This window comes from Pagrus major, chromosome 14 (assembly GCF_040436345.1).
Source record: "Pagrus major chromosome 14, Pma_NU_1.0".
In the NCBI taxonomy this organism is placed as follows: domain Eukaryota; kingdom Metazoa; phylum Chordata; class Actinopteri; order Spariformes; family Sparidae; genus Pagrus; species Pagrus major.
The window spans coordinates 23,359,561-23,373,219 of record NC_133228.1 but is presented as its reverse complement, the minus strand read 5'-3'; the positions used below and the strand labels follow the sequence as shown (position 1 = coordinate 23,373,219).

Below are 13,659 nucleotides of genomic sequence, written 5' to 3'. Positions count from 1 at the left end.
ATTGATATACGGATAAATATCACTGGATTTCTTTAGTAATGAAGAAAACTTTAAAATGTGATCATTCTCAAGCAAGTTCTGCAATTTTCTATAAATTCTTGCGGATTTATGGACGTTTATTCGCGATTGACATCAGAGAAAATAATATTCTCAGGAAGTAGAAGTCACACAAAATTATATATATATATATATATATATATATATATATATATATATATATATATATATATATATATATATGTATATATATATATATATATATATATATATATATATATATATATATATATATATATATATATATATATATGTCATGTCTCTGTATATTAAAAGATCCTGAGTCAAAACATTCACCACCGCCTGTCTGAAGGAAGGAGCTCCACCGGGCTGCAGCCAGCAGGGGGCGCCATAAACAAACAAATATCATAGTGAAGTCATTGATTCATTATTTAAACCCATTGTCAAAAATTTTACTACATTATTTGAAGTCTTAATTATTTGAAGTCTTTTAAGGTACACTTTGTTTTAAGTAGTGCAATTACTTTTAAAGGTTAAACCTGAGAAGTATGGAGGACTGAAACTGCCAAATAAATAAATAATAATAGATATATTAATATGACATTAAATGCAACAAAAATAATACTAAACATAAATGTTCCTGTATCTATTTACCTTTGTATTATATCCCCTATTTATTTACTTTCCCATTTAATTTTTGAATGTTTATTTATTTATGTATTTAATTATTTTGGCAATTACATTCCTCCATAAAGATGATGGTTTAATCCAAGAATATCTTTCAACACGCTCATCAAATCATATGTTTTTGGAAGAAGTACTCAGATTTTGTACTGAAGTGGCAACACACTACTCAATTACAAGTTAAAGTTCTGCATTATATTTAAGCGGCGTGGCAAGAAAAAAAAATCTTCTAGTCAATCCAGTTGAAGAGCAAAACAGAGTGAAGCTCAAATGTCCCACTGTCCCTGAACACATCCTATTGAAACTGAGGTGTGTGTGTGTGTGTGTGTGTGTGTGTGTGTGTGTGTGTGTGTGTGTGTGTGTGTGTGTGTGATAACTTTCCACTGTGTCACACACCTGAATGACAGCACACACATACAAACACACACACACACACACACACACACACACACACACACACACACACACACCCTCCTGTACGCTGTGGGAGGAGTCTCCTCGTGGCTTTAACTGGTGCGTAAAGTGCCGCCGTGGTGTCATTACGCACGGGGAGCTCCAGGAGCGCGACGCGGACCCGAGTTTTAAAGACGAAACCAGTTACAACAAAAGGCAGAGATCAACTTTGATGCTTTTACTCTGAAGGACAAACTCTGGAGCCTGGTCGGGTTTATGATGACGGATCTGTGGAGATGATGGGTGAGTCTTATTGTGTCCAAACATTTGGAGAATTTCATTTTTACGCGCGTTTTTCCAAGTGTAAAGTGGATTATGAGGCTTTAATTCACTTCAAGTTACTGTAATGTTTCTGTAACAGTCCTCTGGATACTTCTAGTAACGCTATTCTACATGAAAATATCACTTCTACATTTATGTCACTGTGAACATACATGAAAGTAGAAGGCTACATATTGAAAATGATGATATAGTAAAAAAGAAAAGCTAAATATGAGGAGTAATTAGTTTGCATGACAAAATGTTCAGACCTGGCATCACCTGTTATTCTACACATGGAAAATGCACAGAACACAGAGAACTGACAGTTTTTTGCAATATATAAAAAGTAAAAATATGTGATTACACTTCAAATCAATCAATTTGAATTTGAAAGAATTTCTGTCTTGTAATTGTTTTCCAACCTTTATTGGTTTGTGACCCTTTAAAACACAAAGTCATCACCATATTTCTCTCAGCTCTGATTTTTCTGCCTTCTCAGATTGTTAAAGGCCAGAAGAAGTAAAACTATGCAGTATTTTATAAGAAAAATGTGCTATAACACATAATATTACATCACGATAAAGACAAGTGCATCTTTCGGCGTTTTGTGTGTCAAATACACTTTGTTTTTTGCAGCTTACAATGAATTTGTGTTTTAGTACGAGCTTTGCTGCTGATCAGTTTTTGTTTGATGAACCAGGAGAAAAATAACCATTTAGTTTTTAGTTTAGGTGAATAACCCAAAAACAGAAACAGAAATATAAAACAAGAACAAAGTAGATTCATTGAAAAAATACAAAAATAACAAATAAAACTGGTGCTTAAATGTAACCAAGAAGAGTTTCTGGCACAACTTCACCCACTTCCAAGAAGAAGGGAGAAAATCTAAAGAGGTCAAAAAGCTCCAGCAAAACAGAAACACGTCTGATAAAGTTCTTGTATACACTGCAAGTGTAACTGGAGCTTTTTTACCTAAAAAACAACAACAAACAGACCAAAACAAACAAAACACGAGTAAAAATGACGACTTCTTGGGTTTAATTCATGGCCCAACAGAAATGTAAAGATTAAAGATGTGACAGATTCTCACAATTTCATTTACACCATATAGTGTCAGATAACGATATTACCACGATATTTATGGGAGAAATAATCATTCTCATTTCGATGCATCTTTAACTTTATTAACTGCGCGTTTTGTCTCTTTTTTGGCAAATGAATTAGACTCAAATGCAAATGTAGAGAGTCTGTAACCGTAAATGTACAAAAACGTACCAGAAGAAGAATCAAACTGGATGAATGTTTCTGTTTTAGATAGAAAGAAAGATACTGAAGGATTTTAGAGGCGACACGACATCATCATGTGTGTTAACATGACAACAATATTTCATTTTTAAATATTGGTAATTTGGGTGAATAAAAAACACTTATTTAACTTATCACTGATCTCCACTGTGTTATTGACCCAGGACCGAGCGCACCAGTGGACCCAGACCGGGTCAGTTTTGTGGCTCACATTTCCTCCTCGTCTTGTTTATTTTTCTTGTCAGCTCAGTTTTTTTGTTTTTTGGCTTCAAACCGCAACGAGGAAACTTTTTCTTTTCCTTCTGAATTCTTTTATCTGAGCGGTGTTAGACAGGAATGTGTTGAACGGTTTCGGCTGCAGGAGCTGGTTCTGCAGCTCCCTGTTCCCGGTTAACTGGTCCATCAGGTGTCTCTCTGCTGCGGTGCTAAAACCTCAGAGCGTGAGTGGAAGGTAACTGAGTACATTTACTCATTTTTAAAGATTTCCAAGACATTTCAGAGGGAAACGTTGAGCTGTTTAATAGTTATTTTAGATAAAGAAACACACGATAGGCTCGATAGTTCCACCTAAGAGACATTTCCCCTTTAATTTAAAGACCTGTTTGTGGTAAAACTCCAAAAATTGCACCAAAAAGCAAAGATTCCTTCCTTTCATCATACTTTGACCTTGACTGACCTCGACAGGACGGTGTTGTCTGACCTCTCGTGCCTCCTCTGTGTCTCCAGGCCTTCGTTGAACAGAAGATTAGATGATTCTTCAGAGCGACACCGGATGTGATGCTCGTTTCGTCGTAGTGCCGCCCGGGAACACAAATGCCAGCTGACCTCTGACCCCTGCACCATGGACCTCCGTCTGCAGGCCAACCCTCAGCTGCACTACGGGATCAACGGGGGCGCAGGTCGAAGCTCCAGGCCGGGCGTAAGTGTTTGGAAACCATCGACGTTAATCAATACTTGACTGGAGACTTTTCCTGTTTTTTCAACATACACAGAATAGACTGAATCTTCATGTCTAATGTAAAATAACATGAAAATTCTGAAACTGTGAATTTATTGATTTATTTACAAAAATTGACTTTTCTCCACACTAAATACTTTCACAAATATCTTCAGACAGTCAGATAAAATTAGTGTTTTATTAAAATTGATTAACAGAATTATTGGTTCTGTAGTTTTACATAGATTTCTGTTGTATAATTACAATTATATTAATAGCTGATAGTTTTGTCGAGCAGTTATACATGGTGGTAATTTTAAATCTCGCTAGCAGGTGTACAAAAGTATTTTGAAGTATTTTAAAATCAAACTAAATGATTTACGGGCACTTTTATGCAATTTTAAGCCTGATTATTTGTATTATAGGAGTATTTAATCATATTCAAAGGTAATTTCAGTGTTTTTACATGTGTAAATATCTTTAATTAAACATTAAAAAGCCCATAAATAAATAAGATCTCATGTAAAATTAAAGCATTTATTAATTAAAACAGTTATTATCTTTTATTCTACAGTATTTTTTGGCCCCCTTGCTGCCAGAATAGTACTGTTTTTAACAGATTTCTTTACAGTGTGGTGCTTTATGGGACACAGGTTTGTGTAATTACACATCATTTGTTCGGTCGACCGCAGTATAAAGTCGTCTTGTTCTATTGTCTTCTTAAACACAGTAAACCCACTGAGCGTATCAGATGAACAGCTGATTATTCAAACTGTACTTCACATTGACTGTGCTGTGTTTACACAATGCTCCCAGTCATCACAGTCGCTGAGAAATTACACCTGCTTAACAACTTAATCCCTCCTCATGCCTTGGGGATGACATTCATTATCAACGTTCAGCGCAGCCGAACCGGTTAAGCTGCAGTTTTCTAGGTCCTGAGCTGCTTCACGACAATAGACATTATTCACTGCAGCTGAAACCAGCAGATCCGTGTTTATCTCCTATTGGTTTCAGTTGGGTGTTGCTGCAGGTGTCTTTGTGCGTGAAGCAAAACAAGCCTCCTCTCAGTAACCTTGTTGTGACACTCATGTCAGCAACAAACGCTGTTTGCCATGTCGACCACGAGCTGAAGGTCATCACCTTGAAATAGCTCAAATGAGCAGCTTCCTTCGTTCTGGTGGACGTGTAATTGTAGTCAAACACGACCTGCGATCAAAACACTTCATTGTTGTACAAGTACTGCACTTAAAATCCAAAAATGAAAACTGAGTCATCATCTCCTCCCTCCATGCAGATGGAAAGTCAGGTGAAGTTTCGTAGTCCACGAAACATTTCTGGAGCTTCACATCAAAACAGCGTCGCAGTATTTTCCTAAACAACTGATAAAATGATAAAAGGGCAAAATACAGCTCGTAATTCAAGTTTCCATAACTGATATCCCAAATTGATTTGAAAAGATATTATTTGAACCCTTTTTACAATGAATTTGTCACTGTAGCTGTGAGGTAAAATTACTGTTTTTTTCAATGGAGTCTGGTGCTTTTGATTAGAGCGATAAAACTGCTGTTTTTGGTTAAACAAAAAAGATCTTGCTCTCAAACAAACATCTCTGGAGGGATCACTTACATGATGTTATTTTTTGTTTACAACCTTTTTAAGCTGAAATTGTCACTGTAGCCGTGCAAAAATCGCTGTTTTTTTCAATGGAGTCTGGTGGCAAAAACTAAAAAATCTACAGTAGTTATTTAACATTCACCATAAAATTGTTAATTCACTTCACCAGTTCTAATAATTCACAAAATGTCATACTAAATAAGTACTAAGTGTGAAGCTGGAGTTGGGGTGTTGTTAGCCTAGCTTAGTATAAAGGCTAGAAGCAGGGGGAAACAGCTAGCCTAGCTGTGTTCAAAGTAAAAAGAAAAAAATCCACCTACCAGCGCCCCTGAAGCGGCTCACTAACAAGTCGTTTGATTAAATTGTACACAAACTGAAATGTTAAACCACCAAGTTTAGGGTTGGAACTATTTCAAGTACTTTGTTTAGTTAAACATATAATGTTAAACCTAATAACATCAAGTTAATGATATAAGGTCATTTGATTTTAGTTGCAGTAACTGTTTTTCTGCGCTAAGAACAAACCAGGCAGTGAAGTTAATTTACATTTTTTAATTACATTTACTTATCCGACAGCTGTAGTTAGTACTTTTTTTGTAAATCCAGATAAAGCATTATAGAAAAGTGTGTCAGATATACGTGTATTATTATCTTGAATGTCTAAAATCTTTTTAGGAAGTACTGTGTGCAAGAAAACCGGCTTGTTTTGGCTTGATAATGAGCCATTTATAATATTATCTATTTATAGATTTGACGGGTCATGGGGGGGGTGAAAGCTCCAGAAAAAGCTAGAAAGTAGAAATTGAGTGAAGATTATTTGGTTTCACTTCAGTTGCTAATTGATTTACTACAAATACTTGCACCTATAAGTTTTACAAGTCGTATTTTTAACACGTAATGGGGTATTTTATATCTTTGTGGCTCTAACTTCAGTCCTTCCTCCACCACTGCTGCTCATTTTAAGTCCATTACACATTGTTACAGAGGATTACTTTCGCCCCGCAGCCATGTGGTTTGGCTTAAATAGGTGGACTTGATCTTTATCAGAACTGAAAGAGACCTCAAAGTGGAGCAGTAAAATCAATAGTCACAGAGCGCTGTTATTGGATAGCCCATTGTGTCATTCTTCAGTGGCAGCACTGTGTGGAGCCGGACAGGTGAAGCACAGATGGGAGGGGCAGTTAACCAGCAGAAGAGAGGGGCATTTGAGCCAAATATAGGGTGGGAAAGAAGTTTGGAGGGTTGGGATGAAGGAACAAACAGGCCTGTGTTCACCGTGTACACATGACTACTGTATGAGAAAGTCAGAGTTAGAAACATGGAGTTAAAAGATGAAGAGAGAAGTGAAGACTAAGCTGGTGCTTCTGTGCTAACGTTACGAGCATATGCTAACGTTAGCAGCTCTGTCCTGCTCTTTACTGAATTTGGGAGAGTAGTACAAGTTGACAAAATCAAGAAGTAGTGTGTAGGAAAGAAAAGATGCTTTTGTTTAGGCTACTTATATGTGTAACTTTATCATCGTTAAATTCATATTAGCTAACCTTCTATACTGGGTCTCAGGACACTTGATTGTTATGCCTGGCTATAATCCAGCCTTGACATTTGATCCTAACGTATCCCTTCTTTTGCTAATCGTCACACTGCTCTAAAAAAGACTTGCTGTCATCCGGAAGTCTTTCAATTTTTAGTAAATTGACTTATTTAGATCTCCTTTAGATCCCTCTTTGTGAAAAACTTCTCAAATGTTGTTTTGTATATTTGATATCTACATTTGCACATCATCAAACTTAGAAAAAAAAGAATGAAAACACAAAATATCAACTAGTTTCCTGCCGTCTCTTTGCCCTTGATAGGAAGATGATACGCTGAAGTTTCTGAGCCGGGAGGAACAGGAATGCCTCCAATTCTTCGAGGAAACTATCGACTCGCTGGAGGAGAGTCTGGAAGAGAACGACCCGAGGCTCGGACAAGTGAAGCACCCCGCAATCGGTAGCGGTCCTTTCGATGAGGTCGATGTACCCCCTACCTCGAGTCCCAAGCCTGGTGTCATTCTTTCCTCTCCCCTGGCGAGTCCTCTGAGTCCCAAAGAGGATATTATAGATCTGGTGCAACCGGACTTGGTGCAGACCAGAGAGCTGATCTTCAATCCCACCAGTCCAGGTAGCGTACAACAGTTATATAAAAGTATGAAGTATTCCCACCATAAAGGTCTGAATGTTTCAAAGCCCTTCTCATTCTGGTCAGGATTTAAATTCTGGTGTAGAAATATAGAAACATTTATGTATTTATTGGCCTGTAGTCATTAGAGATTCTAGAGAAAGATATTGATTTTTGAGTCTCACTCCAAAGTCATCAAATTCCAACATTTGGGCTTGACCTTGTTGTTGGGGTTTGGACTGAGCCACCAACCCAAAGCATTGGTACCTGACAACCTGGGAATGAGACTCAACAATCAACCTCTCCCTGGTTGTTAAAACCCCCAGATTCCCTCCAAAAAACTATCCAAGATATGACTCCAGTGTCCTTCATAGTAACTACAACCCTAGATGGGACTGAAGCTTGTCGTCTTTTCCAGATTTTGACTTTGCAACTTCTTCCTCCCAGATTTTCAGAGCATGGTGCCGACCCCTGAAAGCCACTTCGAGATCAAGCCAATGCGTGATTCGATAGACAGTTTGCCTTCGGAGTACAACCCTCCCCTACCAAGCGGCAACTACGGGTCCACAGACAGCCACTCCGCCTACCACCCTCCAGGCAGTATCCCCACCCCAGTCCTGATTGCCCAGAAGATAGCGGAGAACCAGGCAGGGGGAACCTCCAACTTACTGCCCTCCACACTCCTTCGCAGAAGCAGCCTGGAGGCCGAAAAGCCACCAAGCTACAGCACAGATCTTCCCGTCAAACAAGGTCCACCTACCTCTGTGAAGCCTACCCGCTTTCCTGCCAACATCAGTGTGATCCTTGGCAGCAAGGAGCACCAAAACCAGTCGCTGGCTAATGTGAACATCCATGAGAGACGGGCGCAGATGCTGGCGAATCTAACGGGGCCACACCCTCTGCTGCAGGAAGTTCCTCAGCAGGCCATGGAGCAGAAGACTCGAAATGCTCCCACACGCAGCATCTCATTCAAGGACCCCTCCCCGGGCAAATCGAGGATGGAGGCGCTGTCTAAGTTGGGTCTGAGCAGGAATCGTGCCATGTCTGGTGGTACATCGCTCTCTGTCACCCCTGATAGCACCACTCTGGATCTTCTACCCGGTGAAGGAACAAGTGCCAAACCTCTGGAGGCCAGTGTTCCCCAAACAACAGAAACCAGCACCAGATTGCCAGAAGTCGATGTTACGACACTACATCAGAGCCAGGTTAATGTCGACAGAAAGTCAGATATACTGCGGACAGATTCCCTCAGGAGCCAGGAAGATAGAAACCCCCATCCACCACGTCAGATCCAGATTAATGCCGATAGAAAGTCAGAGATCCTTCGGACAGATTCCCTCAGGAGCCAGGAAGATAGAAACCCCCATCCACCACGTCAGATCCAGATTAATGCCGATAGAAAGTCAGAGATCCTTCGGACAGATTCCCTCAGGAGCCAGGAAGATAGAAATCCCATACCACCACGTCAGATCCAGATTAATGCCGATAGAAAGTCAGAGATCCTTTGGACAGATTCCCTCAGGAGCCAGGAAGATAGGAGCCGTCAGTTGAGCCCCTCACCTCCTACAGCGACACAGAGCAGCTACTCTCCACCTCCTCTGGAGCATAAGACATCTATTTCCCCTCCACCTGAGGTCTCCTCAGTGGAGTTTAACAGCTACGGAGGGAAATCTATTGTGGTCAACCCGTCTCATTCCACCAGAAGTGAACATGCAACCTCTTCGGTGACCCACGAACCCAAAGTCCTCCCACCTGCGCTGGCTCATCCCAGTGAGTTCAACAGCTACGGAGGAAAATCCAAAGTCATGACTCCTGTTCCTGTAGCCGTGAACAGGAGCGACCTTCCGGACATCCTCAGCTCCCATATCGACAAGAGCCAGACCTTGCCAGCTAGATCAGAGGCACGACCTTCTGAGCCTAACAGTTACGGTGGAAAGACCCTAACCATCAACCCCTCCGCTGGGTTGAATCGCTCTTCAAACAGTTCGGCAAAGAGTTTCAAAGCTCCAGCTCCGACCCCAGCCCCAAGACCTCCTCGACACTCCTACCACGGCGCTGTTTCCACCCAAAAGCCAGCGCAGCATGCCATGTCCCTTGAACACAAATCGCGGAGACCCGGCTCCATGTTTCGTCCCCAAGGCATCACTGTTCAGTTTTCTGGACGGGGCGCGACGGACGAATCGCGCAGGGAGGCTTTGAGGAAACTGGGGCTGCTGAAAGACTCTTGATAAACTCTGAAACTCCACCTGTCGAGCCTGAAACGCTAGTACGTACCTGCTGGTGGAGGTGGAAATGCTAGAAGTTTCCTCATTGATGACTGTGAGGTGTGGCTGGATAGAGACCTACTTTTACAGAGGAATGGAGATCCTACACTAGACCCGCACATCCAGTTCTCACTTCCTGGCCATAAAAAACTGACAAACAAGTGTGACACAGTTCAGCTGGTGAACACGTGACGCTGTTTCAGTAACAAGTCTTGACAGAAAAACTGCAAACTGCTTCATGTTGCCTCTGACACAAGACGTTTTATACCTCCGCACAAGATATTTTAGATCAAGCTGATGCTGATCAACTTCCTGCGAGAAGCATTTTAGTATTTTTGTCTGTTATTGTCAACAAATCCCACGAAAAAGAACAAAAAAAATGTGTTAGTCTTTACAAATACTTTCCGACTTCCCTACCTTGTCTGTGGTACTGCTGGGCACTGTAGTTTTTATCAAACATTACTCAAACAGGAGTAAATAGTGTATTTATTGGGGACTATTTTCAGCGGTGGATTGATACACATCACAGCAGGTCGGTGTATGTGCAATTGGGTCAACTTAAACTCCAATGGGACAAACTGATATCATCTTTGCCTTGAGATGCTATTTTTGAAAAGGGCAGAGAATGAAGGTTAAATTGATTGACAGAAATATCCGGTTGGTGTTCTCGACCCACAACACCCTAAAAGTGCCAAAATGAAAAAAGAAATTTTTTTTGAGTCCAATCAGAACTCAAAGAGACTCAATAAAATCTATTTTTAAGCAAATTATATCACTGATACAGGCAATGTCATGAAAAAATGTATGTTATTTTGCCTTTTGGACATTAACTTGACCCCCTGTTGCAACACGTATCGAAATCTAGTTATAAAAACGTTTATTATTTAAACTTTCATATAAATTAATAAATACATTGCCACAATTGTATTGCCACAACCTCGGGGCATGTTCATAGTCCATAATGAAATTGTTTCTGGGGCTCTGGCAGGCGATATATGTGTGTAGTCAGGCATATCAACCCTGGGGGGTCCAGTGGGGGCCCAAAGTTCAATTTTGTCCCAGGACCCCTGAGCAGGTTGATCCGGTCCTGGTAAAAAAATTAAAAAAATTGATTTTAACTTCAAGAAACTACTTAAAACCACCTTTTAGTGTAAATGTGGTCCTCCTGCTGCAATGAGCAGCTGATAATGCATAAAAGTAATTTAGCTATTAAAAAAACAATAAATCGTTTAAATCCAAATCTCACACATACTCAAAAAAAGACCTCCCAACATTTGTTTCTGTGTCAAGTTTAAGTTATATTTGTTGAGTGAAATTAATGTTCATACACAGGCTGTGAAGTCTTTATCACCCCTGTTACATGGGAAACTTCTCTTTGTTTTACTGGTTTGTTTACTGACTTGGGGCATTTAAGTGCGTGTGTCTTCTTCTGTCAGCACTTTGGTTGAAAGTACTTTCCTCTCGAGCAATTTATTACTTCTGAAATGACCAAAACTACATAAGCAAAGGCGTAAAAGTGAAAATCAAGACGCCCGAAGTCAAACTCAGTGCTCGTTTTGCTAATATCTCCATTTATTCTCTCAAATCTGACGTCCTGGAGTAACACTGGTGCTCAAGCTAAAAGTGAAAAGAGACTGCGAGGTTTTTTTGTCTCGAAAGATGCAAAAGCCGAGCTGAGCTGCAGGATATTTTTACTCCACGGACAAACCTCCCACACCAAACCACAGACTGTGGAATGGGTTTGTGGGCAGGACTTTTACTTTTTTACTACGCAGAGGGAATACTTTAAATTCAGTCTCTAGGGATGGGCGAGCACATGGCATTGTACAAAACACAAGCACTAAAACCACAGAGGCTAGAAATACATCCCGGGTTACTTATTCCTTTCGAGCTGTTGTCGATTACTTTGCGAGTGTGTTATTTAACTGTTGTAGCAGCATAAGTATGTATGTGTGTATATGTGTGTGTGTGTGTTTATATGGACTCCGGCCGCTGTAGTTCACCTACAGTCACTTATGAAGAATATTTTGTTTCACACAGACGTTCTCGTCTTGTGTGAACATTTTTTTTTGTGAATTTTGTTTACAGACTCCGGCTCCTCTGTAGTTCAGCTACAGTCATTATGAAGTATCTAATGGTGCATACATACAGTTTATAACTACATTCTGTATAACACAGCCTTCGACAGGGATTAAATAACCATGTGTGGTGAATGGGAATATTAGTGATCATGTGAAAGTTGCTGCTACAGCCTGGTGAACTTTCTGACTTTGTCTACAATGTATACTGTAAAAGAAAACAAAAAAACAGCTTAATATATGTAATGTTGAGTGTTTGTCGATCATTAAACAGAGTAAAGTGACTTCTGTGTAATTGTTTTTCTTTGATTAACTCTGGAATGTAAAGAATGAGCAGGTGCTGTTCAATGATTGGCCACGTCGGTGAAATATTTCACCTGAGTGGAAACTGACAGGTTGTTTTGATGTGATGAGGTGTTTAGTTTACGTGTCGCAAGTCTCAGATCTCATTTAATATGTTTTTATAGTTTTAAGACTTTAAGATACTTTAAGCTATCGAGTGTCCCTCGCAAAAAAGTGACTTAGCCAGAGGTGGGAAGTAATGAAGTACAAATACTTGGTTACTGTACTTTATTCCTTTGAGTTCTCCTCCCGACATCTGAACACAAATATCTGAACTTTCTCCTCCTCACATTTTCAGAACAGGCTCGTTACTTTAGTTTGAGACTGATTTTAGACATAAAAGACGTAAGAAGACGTAAACAGACGGAGAGGGAGGCTGGAACGGGGAGAAAAGGCGTGTTAGTGTCTCGTATCGGCAGAGATTTTCTTATTTTCTCACTTTGTTGCTGCTCGGGACGCTTTACCAACCCAACATGTGGCTATTTGACGTCCTGGGAATGAGACTCAACAACCAACTATCTTTGTGGTGCGTTCAGGAACAGCTGGGACAAATCCTACTGACTCTACCTTTAACTTTAATAGTGTTTGAATTATATTAATATGACGTGAGCTTCAGTTAGCTTTGACCACAAATGTCCTTCAGAGGGAGACTTTTTACTCTGATACTCTGAGTACATTTCAGAGCCTGTACTCTATTACTTTTACTGGAGTAAAGAAGCTGAATCAGTACTTCTGCTTTTACCAGAGTCTGTTTTTACACAAGTATCTGAACTTCTACTGGAGGACAGACCGTGTGGACTCACAATGATGAAGGCACAATCGAGACAACAAGAATATGTTTTAATACCAGGTGTAGACGCAGAGACCTGCGGATCAGTCATCCAGATACAGATCATATGTCGATACCACGAGTAAACGAGGCCTTTGTTTGTAGTAATTTGATGAATCACAACTTTGGAATAAGCACAATATAAACAGAAAGACAGGCTGGAGATACACGTCCGCTCGTTAAGAGAAACAATAGTGAATGAGGATGTCAGACATCCTCACTCTCCCTCAGAGCAGCAGCGGTCGAGCAGCACTCTTTAGTAAAGAAAGCCTCAGTGTTGAAGTCTTATGTAACCGTCTGCAGTCCACACAGTTTGCTTCTGTGTTGCTGCTGTTCAACAGACAAGAGGTCCAATGTGAAAAATACACGGGGAAGGTCAGAAAAACAAAACCTTGTAAAACACGGTTAACCAGAAGTGAGTGATATTGCCTGCTGGGGTGAAATCTAAAGTTTCTGCTACAACATTTCCAATTCTTTTTCGAAAAGACGGACTAGTGAGTCGATGAGTCTCCGTGTTCGGTGTGATGACGTTGAATGACCCCGACGACCTCTGTAGTCTCATTTAGACACGTAAAACGCTCTTTAATTCAAACGTGGGGTATTTTTACTGACGTTTTTTATGTCGTAGAAAATAAACGTGTAAGTCTATTTCAGGCATTTAACAGAAAACCCGTTCAAAAAACGCATCGACTTTGAGACGAGGGAGGTTTTCCA

General features: G+C 40.2%; 1 protein-coding gene across 1 annotated transcript; it reads left to right on the top strand.

The window, feature by feature from the left end:
• Positions 1 to 1,307: 1,307 nt before the first annotated feature.
• Positions 1,308 to 12,058, top strand: LOC141008720 (uncharacterized). Its single transcript, XM_073481184.1, has 4 exons — positions 1,308 to 1,398; positions 3,448 to 3,640; positions 7,129 to 7,435; positions 7,880 to 12,058. The coding sequence occupies exons 2-4, from the start codon at positions 3,563 to 3,565 to the stop codon at positions 9,658 to 9,660; spliced, it is 2,166 nt and encodes a 721-aa protein (XP_073337285.1). The 5' UTR covers positions 1,308 to 1,398; positions 3,448 to 3,562; the 3' UTR covers positions 9,661 to 12,058.
• The last annotated feature ends 1,601 nt before the right edge of the window (positions 12,059 to 13,659 follow it).

Excerpts from the sequence above, each read along its gene's own strand:
- LOC141008720 (XM_073481184.1), top strand. The coding sequence starts at position 3,563 with ATGGACCTCCGTCTGCAGGCCAACCCTCAGCTGCACTACGGGATCAAC. Across the intron at positions 3,641-7,128 it reads GTCGAAGCTCCAGGCCGGGC|GAAGATGATACGCTGAAGTT; the intron begins GTAAGTGTTTGG and ends TGCCCTTGATAG. Across the intron at positions 7,436-7,879 it reads CTTCAATCCCACCAGTCCAG|ATTTTCAGAGCATGGTGCCG; the intron begins GTAGCGTACAAC and ends TCTTCCTCCCAG.